Raw genomic sequence first — 20,625 nt, 5'->3', positions numbered from 1 at the left:
ATAAATATAAAAAAGCTCTAAAGATACACATATTAACCTTCCACAAAGTTTCAAGTTAATCAGCTATGTTATTTTGGGCGTGTATCCAACTAACAAACAGCTGTCACGCTTTGCGACCTGGCAGAAGTAAAAAAAAAAAAGTCATCAATATAGTGGATTCTTCCAATCAGCTCAAAAAAGGTAAGCATATAACCCGGTCTTAAATTGATTGAAGCCAGCATGGCCAGTCTAGCTTTAAGGACTTTGCAGCAGTGAGAGGAAGCCATTGGAGGTAAAGCACTTTCATCTATTCACTGATTCATTCATGAAAAGATCAACCCTTCTGGATCATAACATGATGACAGCAGTGGAAATACGCATTGTGCCGTGTCTTGTAAAGTTACTGTCAAAACTGGGCACGGCAATGACATCATCTTTGAAAGGCTGTGGGCTCTCCGAAGGAGAAAAGACGGATACTTGAGGAGACAGTACACCGGGACCATGTTCCACCACTTTTGTAGGTCAAAAAACATGTTGATGGATAAATCTTTACGAGCAGCAATGTTTTCAATGTGCGAGGGAAGACTGTGACTGTCAAGCGCAGAAAGTAACAGGGTGGTGGGAGTGAGAAATTCAAATTGTTTAGGTGCTGCGGTTTTGGTTAGCAGCAACATTCAGGGATTCATGTCTGTGTATGACTAAAAAGCATCAACTGTTTGATGTTGCTACTTGAGTTGGGAAGGGGAATTTATTTGTTTACGTGTTTGACAAACCCGGCGAGTATTTAAGGTGTCAATAAGGGAAGCGCTAAACAAGTAGGATAAAACAAATGTATCCATTAGTAAACAAGCGAGCCTCCAGTTTTCATCTGTGACTAAACGCATATAATATTGCATTCAAATTTGCATTTCAATTTACAGTCCTTCAAACCGTCACCTCTTTGGTCTTTCAGAATAAATTCAAGTGTGAGTACTGAGAAAATGAAAAATTCAATGAGCTGTTGAACACACACTATTAATTCCCCTTCTGTCTTAGACTCCAAATGAGTCAAATTTAATAAATGCTGCGCACAAGTACTGAGTGTATGACCAATAAGGCGGACAAACCAGATTATAATGAAACTAAATGAATATGTTTAGGCAAACCCGTTGAAATCAACAGATGGTGTTTGACACCCAGTGAAAATATGAAGGCTGCGTCACATGGATGATCTCAGCAAGGACAACAGAGACGAGGTATAGACGGATGATGGTTATTATGAAGCAAATAGCAATGATGTGGCAGCTGTAGTTTGAATTTAGAACCCGAGGGATGAAAGGCTGGCAGGTTGGCAGGCAAAATCAAAAAAAAGAAGAAAAAAGAAAACAAGCCTCAGGGAATTTCCACTCTTACTGGGTGTCATTAACTGTCAGTCGGCCTATCTTCCTGCACAGACCTGGGCTACCAGATAGAGGCATGTAATTGTCTGCAAGGTTAAGGGAAAGCAGCAGATAGTATGAGGAAAGGTTAAGAGGGGAAAATAAGGCAAGGACGGAGCTACGTATATTTTAGAAATCAAGTTGGGATGACTAAAGAAAGCAGATGTTTACAAACCTCACTGGAAAAACGATTGAGGCAGTGCAGTGAAGGCCCAGAACCAAGTCATGACTTCAAACTCGGAGCTTCTTTTTAACACCCAGGAAGGCCGAGAACTGAGGTTGGGAGTAAACTTGCTCAACTATGAGGCAGACGTGCTAACTACCACTGTTTATTTTCTCTGACTTGTGAAAGCAAAAGGTCCTGTCATATGCACGGGTGACTAATAAGAAATATAATTTCCTCATCTGAGGAGAACACATGTTGATTTGTATTCAATTGCACACAGTTATGATTAAGGATGGAGGAACAAGCATCTCGGAGTCTCGCTAGTGACAACAAGGAAACCTCATGGTAGAAGAAGGCTTAATGGCAGAATTCAGCATCTTGAAACATCATAAAAGTGGCCCTGACGGAGCAGCACTTATCCACTTGAAGGGAAAATATATATACTCAAAGTGAACTGAGCGGAAAATCAGCAGCACTCGAGAATGTAAGTCCTTTTGAAAAGATGTGAAAGCTCAAGGATGATATCAGGGAGATATAGAATGAAATCACTAAGAGAGAGAGAGAGAGAGAGAGAGAGAGAGAGAGAGAGAGAGAGAGAGAGAGAGAGAGAGAGAGAGAGAGAGAGAGAGAGAGAGAGAGAGAGAGAGAGAGAGAGAGACGGTTATGAGGAAGAATGACAAGTAATGTGTGAAAGTTGAAGAGTTGTCTCCAAGAGGTGCCCTTATACTCAAGAGATCTATCGAAATCTGACTTCATCTCTCTTCAGTCATTAGATTAGTTTAAACCTCAAAAATAGGTTATAGACAGGGGCGCACATAAGGGGTGCGCTGGTGCGCCCACTGGAAATTAAAAATCCAATTCAAGTCAATCGTGCCACAATGGAATGCTCCAAAAGTGTTTTTTTGCCCTTCTTCAACTTTTCCAGTCTATTGTTGGCCAGCAGTTTTTGCAAAGCAATAATGTTTGAACATTACATATTATCTCTTTGTAGTCTGTTCAATTGAATATAGGTTTTGTAGAAACAAAAAACCCAAAATGCTTTTGCAATTACACTTGTAAAGGAACTGCTATGCTACTATAATGTGTAAGCAGTGATAAGGTTGAGGGACGTGTAAACAGCACAGGGCTGGACATAAGCATCGGCAAATAGTCCACGATGCTTCCTCGCAGGATTGCACTCCGTAATCTCCGTTAAATTGATGGAAGAAATATAAATAGGACACCCATTGACTCATCGTGCACACAACTACTCACAACGCTGATACCCTGACTTAATAACACTGCTGGCTGCCTGAGGAAAATAGCCGTCTTCTCTATATATGGTTAAAAGACTACCAGAGAGGCAACCCTAAATGTGCGCTTAATTACATCTGTGCTTATCTTATCAATGTTGTCCACAATGTCCACAATTGAATACACTCACTTCCCTGAACGCTCTCCACGGTTATCCTGTGCTGATCTGGGCTTCTGAGAGCATTTGTAATGCAGTTGCCCAACACTCCAGTACTCAGATCTAGAGTGCTGGTTGAAAGCCTTGATTAATGTGAACCCTGCATCCGAAAGGGAATTCAGCATAAAATTTTAACCTTAGAAATCCTAGGTGGACAAAAGTGCCCTTTGGTGCTTCATTTAATTCAACTTAGACTAGGAATTCACAAACCGCAGTGTTGCGTTGCAGGGAAGATGGATAGCTCGCTGCTAGGTAGCAAGCCTGCAAGCTAGCTTGGTAGATAGATAGCTAGAGAGATAAATAGAGATAGATAGATTTTGCTGACAGACTACAATTGATTGGCCCTGACCTTACATCAGAGCACCTGTTCTCAAGACCTTCAGGCTGTCTGCCTCTAGGGGCTTTTCTCTCGACGAGGTAGACTCGGCCATCGGACCCCGAGGCATTTTGTTCCGTCCCCATCATATGAAAAGCCTGCCTATAAGGGTCTGTCAAACCAAGGTGTTCAAACCTTACAGGGTACATTGTTTCCCAACACACATATCAAAATAAACAGTTTGAAATTCAACCATGACCAAACGTGAACAGTGAACCCGCATGCCACTGAATTGCCACACTTAAACGATAAGAGGAAAAAAAGTTTGATTTAAAGCGATCAAAAGTTAAATATCAAAAATATCATAAATTCCCTATTCAACATTTAATCCTATCTCTTCTTGTTTCAACCAAAAACTAGACAACCATTGTCAAAAATAACCAGAACGTATTCCATATCAGACATACCAGAATGTGTAGAACAAGAAAATCTGATCAGCTCAAGTGATATCGTTAAGCGACTTTTGAATGTGGTCCAATCAAAAAAATTTTTTAGTCATGTAGAAATCTCCAGTATGATCACAAACACAAAATGCAAACATCAAACGAAGAAAAACGTGCACAAATAAATGCAGTGGAGGACACAGACAACAGGATGATGAATTCATATAATCTGCCAAAAGCAAAACGATAAGATAAAGGGTCATAGTCGTCTCCATTAAACGGCTTTTTTGTGTAAGTGTGAATACAATGTAATATAACCTATTACAGAGATTAAAATGAAAAATGATTAAGGGATAAGAATACATCGCTTAAAGGCGTAGTTACTGCATATTTTAGCCCCCCTTCGTGTCCCTTTGAAGGGTTTGACAAATTACCCAAAACTACACTGCAATAACTTAAAAGGAACAAAAGCAGCAGGCGATGCGAATAGCACAGCACATATTCAACAGTCAGAAGTGAGTGGGAATAAAAAGCTCATGTATGTGCTTGCGGGTTAGCAGAGATGGTCCTGAAGGCAAGTATGATGCCTGCTGATGACTATTCTAACCAAATGTAATATCAGAAAAAAAAAATTGAAACAACTCATGACTCAAAATTTCGAGTGGGCGCCATAATCGCAGATGTAGTGCAATGGGTTAGAGATGTTGGTACAGAGGGTCTATATTAGAGGTGCTCCTCATATGAGGACATGAGTGCGTTTCTGTGGTGATGTTACTAAAAATTAAAAATGAAAAGACTGGATAGGAAAAACATTTTCCATCAGGTTGGATCAATTAAATCAACATTAGGGGGAGCAGTGCAATGTCGTCATGCAGACCAACGAAGAAGAGTTTCACAGCTACTTTTTGCACAGGCTGGTATGTATAAAAATACATGGATTTTACTACGTTTGAATGATAGTTAAATTTGAATATGATAGAGATAAAAAAAAAAAAAAAGACGAACACCCAGTATAGCGGAGATCATGTAGTCTTGCTTCACTTGCAGTTTCTTAAACATGGTTATCCAATGTGAAGGGCCATGCTGTCATAGAGTGTGTGTCTGCGTCTGTGTGTGTGTGTGTGTGTGTGTGTATGGGGGAGGAGTGACTCCGCTGCCTGCAATATCATAACACTGTTGTTGGCAAATGTGACATGTGACAGAGACCTGAGCTAAAGCGAAATAGACTGTGACAAATCCACACAAAAAAATATAGAACATAAAAATATTATGTTTGGGTGGAAAGTTGGGGGCCAGTTTCATCTTGTAGAGAGCGCTACAGAATTTCACACCATCACCACAGTCACGTCAAAAAAAGACGAAAGGTTAAAACGACAATAAAGCTAGTTGGCACATGTCCACATTTTAGCCATTCAAGATGTTTTCAACTGTGACGGACATTTTTCAGCTGCTCCTGACCTGCGCATTTGAGATGTTTGTGATTCGTCACGTCTCTGCTTGGTATTATTTTGGTGGGTCTAATTAAAATGATTAACAAAGGAACAACAACAAGTAAAACTCTTGCTTCATTTAATTCCAGTTTGGTTAGACAGCTTTTAATTATCCCAAAACAGAAAGAACAACTTTGCCTGTTGATGGTAAAGACTACAGCCGTATGAGTGCTTACATAATTGGCAAATAACGTTGTGTTTTACTACCCTGATCAAAACCCACTCAACAAAAGCAGTTCCCGCAGATAGGTGATAAAAAGCTAACGACACTCTACGGGATGTAAAGCAGAGTACAGTACTTTCATCCTACTTTTCCATTGAGATCAATTATACTTGGAGTACGTCATTGCAGAGGTAAAAATGTCGGAACCATAAAAACCTTTATGAAGAAAACAGTAGGCTGATACACACACCTATCTATCCATCCATCCATCCATCCATCCATCCATCCATCCATCCATCCATCCATCCATCCATCCATCCATCCATCCATCCATCCATCCATCCATCCATCCATCCATCCATCCATCCATCCATCCATCCATCCATCTACAAATTTTCACATGTACATATATATAGTACATTTATATAGATATACATACCTAGACACCTAAATCTAAAATCTGATTAAAGATGAACTTAATTTGACCTTTACTAACTGTTGTATGTTTCACTACTTTTTGCACAACTTTGTGTCATCTTAATAAAACGTTTAACGGCAAAATTCAGAACAGGGGTTTGAGCCATGAAAATATTTTGGGACAATCACTTCCATGCCTAGCACATACAACCATTCTCTCTAGCTAGCATGGGAATCTAATGTGGCAGGTATTGCATTTTTATTCTTCACAAAGTGCTCCTTAACAGGAAAATGCACAAGAAAATTAAAAGAAAATACGACTCAAAGTCGTTGTCTTATGATTTAATCAAAACACCAAGTTTACTCCCAAGTTTTTGCTTTTCACCTTGTTGGCTAAAGAAATCCAATGTTCGCTTGTATTATTTAAGGCATATTACGCCCGAAATTATGGAACTTGATAGTGTCCGACCTTCTCTATTACTGTATTGCTTTCATTTTATTTGTAATTTCATGAAACAGCCAAAGCACAACAGCAGTGCACACATGCGACATGATTAAAAAGTGAAGACTGCAAACATGATTATAAAAAGTGTTTCCTTGGCATGAATAACCGTTAATCAAATCTTCCCCTCTAATTCCCCTTAAAAGCAGTGCTGTCCACGCCACGTGGAGCGTAATGGATGAGGGAAGGGGAAGCGACCCAGCACAACAGCTTGAGGAGGCTAGCAGGAAATTGATGTCCTTGTCTTGGAAGATTCAACGGCGGGAGGTACAAATGTACTCTGAATAGAAATAAATTAAGAAACATCCCTATTTCTGCCTTGATAAAAAATGCCCCTCAGTCATGATTGTTTGTAAGGGGATTCATGGTTTTTATGTTTTGTAAGGCGTCCAAAATAGTTAAAAAAAGAATGCAAGAAAACAAAATGCTACAATAACAGAAAATAATTTCAAAATGAGCTGGATTGTAATTATAATTACCATAGTAGTGGTCAAAATGTTTATTTATCTTGAGGATTTTCCAAAATGAGGTGACTTAAAATGAAATGTTCCTAAATAAGTGGTCTGCACAATTGCAATTAATAATAAAATCATAATAATAATTCCTAGTTTTTTATTTAATGAATAATTAAAATGAATAATAATTGCTTTATGTAAAAAAAAAATAAAAATAGCATTAGTTTATCATAAGACATTTCGGTCGTATGTCTGCCCTTGCCTGAAACCACATGCAACTCACAAAAGATTAATGAGAACAAGCCCGAAAGAAAACAGATGAATGGATTAATAAACAATGCAGTAGAGTTGTAAAAAAAAAAAAAAAAACATCATTACGTCATTATCCATTTCCTCCTCACTGCTCTCTTGCTCGGAATACGAGGTGCGACTGAGTCATGCCGTGCGGAGGGAATTGCAATGCATTTGATTGGTCTACGCTTTTCCTCTGTGTAGATTTACTACCGTAATCATATTACATAACTGTTGCATTGCGTAACTTCTCATTGTTTGTCATAATAATGGAAGAAAACACTGGGGTCCATATGGGGAAGCTGTTGTGTCAGGAAGATCTGTAACACCATGAGGTAGATGAGAAAACATCAATATTGGTGATGCTTTAAGATTGCGCAAGACCCTACACAGTAAATATTCACGTTTTAATTACCATGTTAATAATTTAACCAATCGTGTTTTCAAGAACGAAGGTAGGGAAAAAGTGCAAAATGGCACGCAAAGGAGTTGCAGTGCTAATGAACAAATATGAATTTCAATTCATTTATAACAAACCACTTGAGGAAGCATTCACTCGCCAAGGTTCATTTTGTCTTGTGTGTTTTGTAATACAAACGCGTGGTTGTTGACTGTGACGTTATCAGATTTCCTGAATAATTTATTTGGTCACTTCAGCAGCCAAGTAGTGTGCATAATTGCAGTACATCGCTCGGCTCTTTCATTGCGGCCAATAAGAAATAAATCTTGCTCTCTCCTTAAGTGTCTTTTACTTTGCTACACTTATTAAAACCAGAGATTTATTTATTATAGGATGAATGGTACCTTTGGGTGCCATTTTGGACAGAACACACTTTTGTGTTCAAGAATCTTTAACACTTTTTGTAATAGTTATTAATTGGAAGATTAAAGTGGAATGACACCCAAGAGGTGAAAACTTCTGCCATATTTTCCTAACTATAAGCTGCTACTTTTTTGGGCGTGGTGTCACAAAGTGTCGGTTCCCGACGCAAAGCATCACAGACGATAAAACCACAGGTTTTATCTCCATTGTGGTCCGCAGGACATAAAACGACCGTAAACAGAGACAGAAAGTATAAAGTATTTATTTTATGTTTTAATATCCAACCACAGAATTACTATGCTGTGTTTCATTGATAGCCATGATGGTGGTACTTGAACTAAGAAAAATTGGGGGGTGGGACTTTTTTGAATTGAATATTTTTATTTCAAGCACAGAAGGAGAAAAGGAGAAAAACTAATTATAAATAAAATAGCATTTCAGCTTGAAAAGTAGCAAGAAGACATGCTTATTCAAAAAAAAAAAAATTCAAACAATTCAAAATATATATTCTCTTTTAGATGGAGTTTTATTCGTCTGTTTTAGACCTCAATGAGCCACGACAAGTGTTGATGTGGTTTCAATTGAGAAATTGACTTTTTGCTGCCAGTCCTGCTGCTGACTTGTGAGTATTGGCAAAACATTATCAGCCATATCAGTAGTAGAGTCCACCACCTCCTCCAGATTTCAATTTCAATAACCCTCGCTGCATGTGTTCGTACCTTCGGGCACATATGGAGTTCGTGTACTGCATAAAACAACATGCATCTCCTGACACAACCCTGGTAACATGCCCTGAGAATGTTTTTTTTTTATTATTTTTTTTTTTAAACAAACACTTGCAATGATTCAAATACACCGCAGCGGTCTGTCAGGGGGGGATAATGGAAAAAGTAAAATAATAAAGTTAGAAACTTGGACAAGAGTGACCCTCTGACATTACATATACAATATTTGATGTTCACTATAAAATCTGTGTAGGAGATTTTTGTTTTCAGGATTTCTTTGTGCTGGCTGATTCAAGTCATGGGATGGGGTGGTATGCAAGGCGAGGGTATTAGCTTCACAAGTGCTCAGTCTACTGGGAATCACCAGGCTTTACCTTCATATGCACATCTATCGCAAGACAAACCCGCAACCACCCAGAGAGCTCCATTGGGAACTTACGTAAACATAGCACAGGCACAGCGTTTGCAGAAAACGGAGCAAATTGAATACAGGCCAGCAAAAATCCTTGAACATGTGCTCGCAAATGTACAGAGAAAAGAAAAGTAAAGAGGAAAGAAAGGGATTTGCCTGATCTTTTGTCTGACGAGCATGCATTGGGTGCTTAAGGGCGCTCTGCAACTGCTTCTTAAGAAATAATATTGCAACAAAGCTGATCATTTGTTTGGCTCGCTTTAGGTTGGAGCTATTGTGGTGGGTTTATTTATCGGGCAAGGTGATAGGGTCCATTCAAAGTGAATTTGAATATGTCCTTGTCTTATTGTATGGCAGTGAGGTGTGCGTCTTCTATTTAGGGTCTTTTGTGGATGAGGTGTAAAAATAAATCCAGGCATTGATCTAGTTTCAATAATAATGATTTGGCCTCTGGGAAGCGGAATGTGTTACAGCACAGTTATATCATGGTTGTCAAACTCATGGCCTGGGGGCCAGATATGGCCCACCATATAATTGTATGTGGCCCACAAAGGCAAATTGTGCATGGGCTTCTTGTGTCAATACTAGAACTACAAATTGTCTTCACTTGAATTTTTTTTTTTAAATGCAAGCAATTTTTATTTGCATTCATCTTTTTTTTTTAACTATTCCTTTTAACCAGTCTCTGATTTTAAAACTAGTTATCGATCAGTTTATTGTGTAGTTTATACTATATATAAGGTAGGATTAATATACAGGGAATACAATCAATTTGGGGCGCAAGCTAACCTGTATGTGTAGCTTGTTAAGGAGATCACAGGACAGGACACGCTTAAGGATTTACATCCCAAAGCTGTCCCGCGAGTTCTCCGGATCGGTAAGAGAGCTGAAGTATGCTGCCAGGGAATATGATGGGTGCTCTGACCCATTTTGTTAGTGTGACAACAAGCCTCTCAAGAAGTCGAGGCAGAGAAAGATTGCGAATAAATGGGCGAGTGAAGCTAACAAATACAGACAGCGTGGCCCTCGATGTTTCCCTGAAGACTTAATCATGAAAAATGTTTTTCCAACAAATGTCAGTGGCGGTGAAAATAGTCGGTTCTCAAACATTCCCTGGCTGCCCCTTTGCATAACTCATTTCTTGTTCACAGTGAGATGTGAAATGGGTTTATTTCGCAACGACAGAAAATAATTACAGGATAGACAGGATAGACAATCAATAACTGTATAAAAAATAAAATAATAAAATTAAAATAAAAACTGTAGTTTGGATTTTAGAAATACTTTGGGACACCTGTCCTGTAACTTTTCTGACAAATCTTATAGTGAAAAAGGGTTATGGTTAATTTGGTTTAAATTGGTTAACGAGCATGTAGTGTCAGTCTCTAAATAAAAAAAATAAGTGGATCTATGTCAAAGTTGAGTGCATTAAAAGCAGCAAAAGTAATTGAGAATTGTTTTTCTTACATTCACAATGTTATGTTCTGCTCTTTATTAGACAGCAGCTATATATAGTACACCTAAAGATATTCCTAATGTAATATTTTGATTACATCCCTCTACATAAAATTAAATGATTTCCAAAGAGAACGTCCATCACTTCTAGCCGTTGAGATGAGGTCACCTTCAACGGCAATAAAGTGTCGGCGTCAGGTTAATGCATCGGAAATAAATATGCGAATAAAACACCGCTTTCAATGTTATCATTTGCCACGCAGGTTTTTAAATACACATTTGTTTCACGGGAGCTTATTCAATATATTATAAAGGTTAAAGTTTGAATGCATTTGGAAGCACGGGTTTCCTAAAATTGATTTTACCAAAGTAAAGCTTGGAAATGCATCTGGGTTTGGAGAGCAATATTGGATGATTAATAGTAGATGAAAAGCTTTTATAGTCATATTTGATGCTGGAAGAGGCAGAGTGCGCTGCGTGCGGTGTTTATGGAGATTCACTATGCTAATGGTAGCTGAATACTGATAAAAGGTGCACGTCCTTTCATTTTTCTTTGTTGAAAAACACACAACCTGCTTGGAGTAATGAATTTGCAGCCAAAGAATTTATCAAAATCAACAGCTATGGCTAAAAGGAAATCTTTTTTTCACTCATTTGGAAAATAAAAGTACTATTACACCACCATATGGTACCACATGCTGGTGATTTGGAATTCTGTCATTGTTTTATGCAGTAAATCATCCTTTTTAGCTTTTTTTTCCCCCCAAGACAAAATGAAATTCTTTAATTAGGTTCTTTGTCTTTAATCAGTTCTTAATATGATTGTTATTTTGGTTCTTTGTCTTCAATCGGTTCTTAATTTGATTGTTATTTATGCAGCGTGAGTCAGTGCTAAAGCTGCTAGCAAGTCATCGCACATAATGGCATGAAAAATAGTCATGTCTTGTCAACACACATTCGACTTCAATAAAGTTGCAACGCCAGCAATACTGATCGAGCATTGTCGCTTTGAGCAGGCGGAAGTTAGCTATGGCTACTATGCTAGCGAGTTTTAACATGACTGTTTTTCCTCAGGCCCGGTGGTTTTCTGTTCCACTGTATTTTTAATATTTGTCTTTTTGAATGACCAAGCATGAAACAATGAGCAAATTAATTTATGCTTCACTTCGTTTTTGTCATTTTCCCAGTGCCTCTCATGGTCGCGGATGTGACACAGTGGCAGTTAATCAAAAGTCTGCAGTATGAACAACTACCGTGCTCATCTATTGAATTTCCAAAACAAATGTCAATTTCACATGTGCCGTGCCAAAAGCACAGCTGAGATGTATTGGACTTAGGGCTGGCAAGTTCTCGTGGGGAATGTGTGGCATGGTCGAAAATGCTGGTTTTGGCCCTTTTGCATTCAGTGCATGCCAGACAGCGACATGCCAAGCAGGAAGGCGGGCAGGCAGGACTCAGGGGGCTGTCATGTTAAATACCATGTCCTAGAGCGCAAATGGCAGAGATTTGAGCTTGTGTTAGTTTGAATGAGTTTATATGTCTTTGCATTGTTTGCACATTCAGGTTTTGCACTTGCACACACTCGTCGTGTGTATGACATGAGATGGATTTGGGCGGAGGAGGCTGTAAACACATCGGCGGATATATTTGGAACAATGAAGGAAGGCTAATATGATTGCGATTTTGTCGGTGCATATAACGAAATTAACAAGCTCTGCTGTTTGGGTTGTCATGACAAATGAGCAAAAAAAACATGTTCTCTTAAAAACAAGATGATGGCAGGAAGGAAAACTCCAAAGAAATAATAAAAAAAAGGAAAGAGAAAAAAAGACATGCTGACATTTCTCGGTGGTGACACAGTCTGATCAATGTCTGGAGCACTAGAAATAAAAATGGCCTGTCTTGCCAACTATGAGCCAAAAGAGATAATGATCTACTGTATATTCTCATTGCCTCAATAATTGTAACTTTTCCCTTAGTTGAACTTCATATTTCCATAATTACTGCATGAGGTTTCGAGAAAATATGCCTCCGATTTTCTAAAAGAGCCTAAAGCAACCCATTTTTGGGGGTGGGAAGAGAGAGAAATTATTTTTAAAAGATACTTAAAAACCTCCAATTGAAACCACACTTCTACTGCTCCCAGTCAAGAAACAGTCACATGTTTAATGTATGGCTTGAGTTAATGTTCCAACAGACTTGTAATATCCACATGGGAATCGTTAGGAAGGTTTTTACATTATTAATGTACTCCCCTCGAACCTGAAAACAACTCTGCTATGGGAGCAGAAAATGAATCGATGGGAACATTCAAATTCAGTTGGTGGTTCAGGTGTGGAGGATAAAATTGACCGATCTTTTTTTTTTTTCTGATATTTATTTGTTCTTATAATTGCTGCATGTGGTGCCTTTTAAGAGACAGTGTGTTGTCTTTTTCAGCAATGTGACACACGCACACCCATGGCGCAACAACGAGGCACTCTATTTAGTTTTGCCTCCTCCTTACAGAAATCTGAGCTATGCACTGTGTTCCATCAAGTTCAATCATTAAAGGGTTTTCTTTGAATCTGATCTTTTCAACATTTGCCACTGCTCTTCTGCACAGGACTGTTATCCGACTGAGTTGGGGCGGTCATTTTTCCCTTAAAAATATACCGTGGGAAACAGCGTGGAACCCCGACCATCCATAAGAAATAGAACAAACGTAAAGCATCAATAACAAATGTGCAGAGGAAAAGGATCAGGATTGTTAGGGACTAACAATGCTTATGACAATGATACCTCTTGAGGCCAAAGTTGGTTAAGAAAATTGGACCGGAGTTTGGTCTTAAAAAAACGGTTCGGGGAGAAGTAGAAAAACATTTTCTTTAACCGCAACTGAAAAACAGCTCATTTAAAGCAAATCAGAGCCCCAGCAATATCAATCTGCCTACAAATACTTGCCACCTGCTTATTCATGCTGACTAAGCATTGTCCGAATCTATTCAATCGTTAATACCGATAACGCTTTCCTCCCATTTGGCCAATATAAGGATCGTACCAGAATAATGGTTATTTTTCTGGAATACTAAATCACCCAAGGAAGGTAAACCAAGCAACCCAAATGGGTGCAAAAAAGCAAATGCTAAGCTAATTACTAAACTAGGACTACAGCATCCATGAATCCCAAAAAACACATACCTATTCTGAAGGAGAGCGGGCCACCAGAGGTGCTTGTCACCCACATGGCTAAGAAGAGCAGAAGCGCCCAGGCTGTGAGCATCTTCTATAACTCCTCATGGGTCCTGCCCCGGGGGTGCCCCTGTCACAGCCACCTGGAAGACACAAAATTTAGCAAAGTCAGAGATCGCAGGTATATGTTGAGAGATGCTTGACGGCGTTTCGATTAACTTGCTGGAAGCTAAGCATCTGGTAAACTCAATTCCAAAGTGCTGTGTGGCGCAAACCATTTCCGAATGTGTTTGTTGTCTCTGTGTCGTTCTTCTTGCATGCTGGGAAGCTATTAGAGAGAGTCTAAAACAGATGCCAGTTCCACCTGGGATCTGCAGCACTACATTTTACTTTATTTCAAATGGTTGATTGGTTTGTTCAAGTAGTCGGAAAGCTCAACTTGTGATAGCATTGAGCTAGTATACCGCAAATCAAAGGTATGCGGTTTTAAATCCATGATTCTCAATATAATGCTAAGGTCTCAAATTTTAGCTTGTAAATTCAACGCAAATAAACCAATAAAGTTGGGAGAGTGAAAAATAAAAATTCAAAACAGCATTTTTGCTTGCAAATTCAACGCAAAAAAAAAAAAAAACCCTTTAAATATCAAAGTTAGGAGAATAAAAAAATAAATAAAAATTCAAAACAGTAGTTGCAAAGCTGAACAATGTGAAATGTGATGGCAGTCAGTGAAACTAATGAGGCACATTTTGGAAGGCAAGGACATCGAGTCCCTTGTTATCGGACTCATTTATGTCAGCAACAATAAATGGGGGCTTATTTATACACGCTGTAACAATGCACCGACAAGTTCTGATATGCGAAACAACGCTCGTCAATAAAAAAAAAAGCATACAAATAAATTCCTATTTGTTTGGTTGCTTTATGAAAACATAACCATAAAAGTCTCCCGTGTTTGAAAGCTTATGAAGGTCATTACGAGCATCATTGCAATTTCAGCATAAGGAAGTGTTGCTTCATCAGGATATTAATGTTGAAAATGATTGCATCCACTTTGGATTATTGTTAAAAAAAAAAATAAATAAGGGAAAAAAATATATAGAATTGAAAACAAATAAATGATTCATTTTGGACATATTCCAAATTATTGTTCCACATTAACCAAGACACAAACCTCAAGAGATATTTAATTTCATGCTCAATTTATAAGACATAGGGAATCAATCTACTATATTACAGAACTGATTTCGTGTCATTCGATTTATTGCATCCGCAATGTTGATTACACACTATGTAATGCAATCTTGCAATGCATCACGGTTAATTACAAGAATGAATCAAAGCAATATTTGCAACAATCAATTTGTAAATAATGTACTGTAAGTACAAAAGTATTGGAACACCAGAATCTGACAATTTCAGTTTAATGACAGACTGTCAGATGATCTGCTGCCAACTTGGTTAAAAACAAAACACGGCAGCATCGGCCAAGGTTGAGATTTTTTATTCAGTTCACTTTATCAGGATACTAAAGCAACGCTATCGTCTTCAAAGATAAAGAGATGTTTTTATCCACTTTCTTCGTACATGGTTCGCAACAAAGCAACCCATTTCAAAGACGTCTCGGAAGGTCAGCGAGGTGCCGGTGACAGCGTGATACAGTAATGCTAATCAAACAGAACAAAAAGAAGTGTGTCAGTGTGATCAGGGAAATGCACAGGAGGAAAGTGTCACACCCGTGAAGATGGCAGACACTTCAGTCAAAAACAGGAACAAAAGGACTCAGTGTTTTCATCATTGTTTGGACCAGCAGGGAAATGTCGGGAACAAAAGGTTAAGCGGAACTTTTTTTTGACAACAGATGAGACCATTGACCTAAGCGTTCTGCTTTGTAGTACAACTACCAAACTTTTCAAACAGTACTAAAATCAAATCTGAAAGGTTATTTGATTTGATCAAACTTTATAGAAGACAAAACAACTGCCAAGCAAGACTGAAAACATATTGCCAGTCTTTCTATTATTTGTTCAGCCATGGAAAATTGGAACTACGTCAAGACCGACATTAAGATGGACAGATCGAAGATGACTACATCAACTTTTAAGAACAATATTGTAATTGACATGAAAGACAAATCACCGTGAGTGGTTCAACCTCCAGTTCAAGCTACCTTACAGATGTCAACAAAAGACGACATGGACAGATCTGATGGAAATCTATGTTCTTATATAGACACCATACCCCGATTAGTCACGGACTGTGTCACTCACTTAAGACAAACATCTCTCTCGAATCGAGACTTTCCAATTAGGAAATGGGAAAACAGGCAGTAACCAGCGTAATTATCTCTATTCACATATGCTATTGTTCACAGACGGACATTAAAGAGTTAATTGCTGAGCCCATTTGAAGGCCTTTGGTAAAGAAAAAAGCACCAGCTGTGCGAAAACAGTCTCGGATAAATCCAACTGTGGAGTTAGTGCTGCTGCGAACGGTGATGGAAATGAGACAATGTCGAGACGGCATCTTCAAGGACGATTATCTTTCCAGTAGACTGACATGTAAGTTTTATCCACATGCTCTCATTAAACTCTTTTTTGTTTAAACTTCCATACCTTCCCTGGAGCATTAAGAGAAAGAAAATCAAAGACTCTGAATAAACACTCATTTTCAGATGCAGTGAAGCGAAAGTTTGGAAGAGTTCAAGAGTGGCAAGAAAAGATGATCTTGTTATTTAGTTCCTGTTGATACTCTTAGTAGTGCGAGAGGGCTGATGTGAATCACTAGAGTATGAGCAGCGTGATCGTATATCTTCTTCTTGAGTCGCCAATTTGTCAGGACAATATACGTCCAGTGGCAGTCGAATCCACGCCGAGTAGAATCTGGGTGATGAATGGAGTCGGTGGTTAATCACAGAATACATCTTGCGCTATCGTCACGTGATGGATCGGCACAAAAAGTATCCGCTGCGTGTCCTGTGTGACGAAGAAAATAGCACAAGCCGGGCTTCTGGGTGATGAAAAAATAAAGTTTAAGGATTTGTGTAATGTTTTAAGATTTGACAGGAAGATTACAGATTGAGTTCATCTCCAGTCATTTTGTGTGATAGCTAATGTTAAAATATACGATGTGCATCAATGACAGCGAGAAGTGATAAAACAACTGAAAGTTCCTGCATTACATTGCTGAGTAATTGCAAAAAAAAAAAAAAAAAAAAGGCCCGAGGAGAACGAGATAGGACTGTCAACACATCCAAAATATTCCTCAGACCTTTTGTTGGGAAAATCTCTGCAAATAACAGCTGTAAAAAGGCTGCCCCGAAGATGTCAAGAAGGAAAGCCTCAAATCAAGGGTCTCTTCCAAAGGTAATTGAGAACCGGAAATTCCTTGCAGCTTATTTCATAATGCTCACAAGAGGATTTACCTTGCTTCATGCTTCATGGAGGCTGAATGTGGAGGAGGCATGTTGGACGCAAGCGACATGCACTCACGCCAAGAGTGCATATTTAGTACGGCAGCGACATAAAAGATGAGATTTCCTCGATTTTAATTTGCTGCAGATAATAGTCGTAAGCTAAGCTTTTTTTCACCCACGGGAAAAGGAAACGAAAGAACCCTACACACAGCTTGTGTAAAACCATGATGTCATCAATAGACGTTAATATAAGATGCTTATGCGGGTTGAGTAATCATTGCGTTAAGACATTTATGAATGTCAACACCTTATATTATATACAATATAGGCTGCGCAACAAACTGATAAATAGCAAATTTTGAAATCAGAGACGAGTAAAAACTGTTCAAATATTTTAAAGAGATGATTAGCAATACAGCAATTTTGAAGTGAAGACGATTTGTAATTTTAGTATTGACAAATGAAGTTGTCTTTGCGGGCCATAAAAAATGAAGTGGCGGGCCGTATCTGGGCCCCCGGGCCTTTAGTTTGACACCTAAGCTTTGAGTGCTACTCAATGCAGTTCACAACATTCATGACTCAACTCCCGCCTTGTCAAAATATGGGTGATTACTAGTTCTCAATAATAATAAATCACCTAAAGTGGGAAAGGTAAGAGTAAACAAGGTGTATAAAGAGGGAGAATAAAGGGTCACTTAGGAAAAGGAGGCATCGATGGTACTTAAGCTTCCCGAGAATATAAAGTCTTACTTTCCGATGCAGACTGGAGTGTTTGGAAAACACCACCGCAATTGCAGAGATTTTCTTTGCTCTGCCTTGGTATGAACAGGTAGAGACAGGCAATCATAGAGCACTGGCTTGGATTTCATTTTAGGTTTGATCCTGACCAGAATACTGATTAGGCAGCAGATTGAGAAACATTTTATCTTTGTTTCTGTTCCAAAAGCAAACTTGAGATAAAATCACTAAGACTAGTTCTGCAGTGTCATTATTATATTCTCAACAAAGTTGTAAAAACAATCCAAGCGTTTCCAAGACACGTACAAACAGCTTAATTTGCACGAAACACACACACACACATTGAGTGTTTCCGTAAGAGGCCCCCAGCAGACAAAATACAATGAGAGGTCAGACTTAGCAATCAAGTGGCGAGGTTGTCTGCACTGTCTCAACGTGGCGGAATGAAGAGGATCTGACTGACAGGACAGGAAAATCTGACATCTGCTTGACGTGGCCGTCACAGCGACACTACACACAATTCAAATATCACAACTGTCAATCAAACATCAAACGCAGAGCGATTCACTTGCAAAATGGGTTACTACATCTGGCAGTCTGATCCACATACACGCCACGAGAAAAAAAAAAAAAGTCATATTTATTATTGTTCCACTGGGAGTCTCTGGAGTGGAGCATGTATTGTGTAATTTATGTTGAAGATTATGAATATGCAAGTAGTGTAAGGATTCACATTTGAGTTTGAGAGAATAAAATATGAGAGTGTTTAAAATGTTGAGACAGGAGAGGAAACAATGAAGTCGGCTGAAGTGTTTGCGTATGGAAAACATCTGTTACTGTCCAATTCCCCAGTAGGACCCAATTCGGCGCCTACTGGATTGTGGCGGTATGAGTGGTAAGGAAATTATAGACTGCAGAAATGAAGTCTGCTTAAGTGGAGTGATGTTATTGTTGATTCATCCATTTATTCAGTCATCTTGTTTGTGTTTTTCTATTGTCTAACAAAAAAATAATAATTGTAGACTGCCAGTTCCAAATTATAGTTATTGAAAACTGGAAAAAAGCTAGAATGGAAAAAATGTTTTCATTAACAAAACGAAAATGCTTTCAACAAAAAAAAAAAAGCTCTTTGTCAAAAATCCAAAATAAAATACAAACTGACCATGATAAATCTCAACATATTATAACTTTTTGCTACTCGCACCGAAGACGAGCAGCGAAAGGGAAACAATTTCAGATTAAATCCACCCATCAAGATTACCCTCTTCTTTTGCCCGCTTATGTCAACTCACACCACGTTCAGTCGGGCAGGACTAGAGGCAGTAACAAACTGTTAATCGATAGCCATTGTAGCAGCACAGGCCCCGCTCTGCCCTCCCGTCCATATATTTTATGCAGTCCCTTCTTTCAACACATTCCACAATGAGTAATCAGGCAGAGTCAAAATAAACTGAGGGAATGGCACATCAGGAAAATTGCCTAGAGATCCAACTGAGTTGTTATGAGATAACCTTTTGGAAAAGCCGTAGACAATTATTTATGTATGGAACTATATTTCCCCTTTAAAATGCGTCTCGAAAATTGCACATAATGTAGAACACCTCTTGCATGCTAGCAAGCGCGACATCCCGTATTTTCCGCACTATAAGGCGCACCTAAAAACCTCCAATTTTCTCAAAAGCCGACAGTGCGCCTTATAATCAAGTGCGCCTTATATATGGACCAATATTGAGCCACGTGTCCAAAGTCCGGCCCGCGGGCCAAATGTATATATCTTATATATGGACAAAGTTTTAAAATGGACCATTCATTGAAGGTGCGCCTTATAAACCGGTGCGCCTTATAGTGCGGAAAATACGGTAATGCGCGCGAGACATCCAAGGTCCTCGCGAGCAATTCCTCGAATAGCTTAGCTTTAAAACTATATGAATTTTCCTTCATATTAATTATTTGAATTGATATTTTCCATTCTGTGACTATTAAAGACTTATTTCATTTGATTCCTTTCAAACGGGAACTTTTCCTGCCAAGCTAACAATTGTGACTGATTGGTGAAATGTTCCGAGCATAGAAGGGGGGCCGGAGGGACTGGCTGTGTAGCCTCACAAGTGGCCTGTGGAGAGGCTGAAATCAGTGTTATTTCATGAAGAAAATGATGACAGCAGAAAGGACAAGAGGAAAAAGGCATGCTTGAATCAAAGAATGAATGGCTACCAAATAGTACACGCTCATCTGATCCGTCACCACTCGAGTGTGAGCCTCGACTCCTTCGCTACACTCGGTGTTGGTGACTGAGATGAGAGCGCAAAAGCACACAACTGCTGCGTTTGACCCCAACTTGCACTGACAAAATGGTCAACGTGCTGATACTGTCACATTCAGTCTATAAAAATTCAGAACGCCAAGGGCAGGTATAGAAAATACCAAACAACAGACGAGTCTGGAAATCAGTTCGTCTGCAGATTCCGGCAATGCCGCCTCTCGCTTGGCAGAAAGGGCTGGAGGGAAACAAAGTTCATTTCAAAATCAATGTGCCACTAAATTGTAACAGCTTGTCACTCTGCTTTAACAGCTGCATTGGTTAAGGAGCTAGCACAGCAATTTATGTGGGCGTTAGCTTCGTTAATTATTCTTTTTCTGCACATAAATGGAATGCAAGTGCTTCGGAGATTTCAAGTTGTATTTTACCACCCATGGATAAAAAAAAAAAATGTATGCCTTAATGCACACTTGGCTTTTTAACTGTAATGTCAATACTGCCAATATAAAACTACACATTAACATTAGCAAAACTAA

General features: G+C 38.9%; 1 protein-coding gene across 1 annotated transcript in view; it reads right to left on the bottom strand.

Moving 5' to 3' along the window:
* Window positions 1–20,625, bottom strand: part of grik4 (glutamate receptor, ionotropic, kainate 4) — a 164,094-nt gene that overhangs the window by 84,151 nt on the left and 59,318 nt on the right. Inside the window, exon 4 of the mRNA XM_061280706.1 lies at window positions 13,686–13,819. Within this exon, the coding sequence (XP_061136690.1) occupies window positions 13,686–13,767 (82 nt within the window). The 5' untranslated portion in view covers window positions 13,768–13,819. The remainder of the gene's footprint in view (window positions 1–13,685; window positions 13,820–20,625) is intronic.

This window comes from Syngnathus typhle, linkage group LG6, assembly GCF_033458585.1.
Source record: "Syngnathus typhle isolate RoL2023-S1 ecotype Sweden linkage group LG6, RoL_Styp_1.0, whole genome shotgun sequence".
Taxonomy (NCBI): domain Eukaryota; kingdom Metazoa; phylum Chordata; class Actinopteri; order Syngnathiformes; family Syngnathidae; genus Syngnathus; species Syngnathus typhle.
This window is presented reverse-complemented; position numbering and strand designations above follow the sequence as displayed.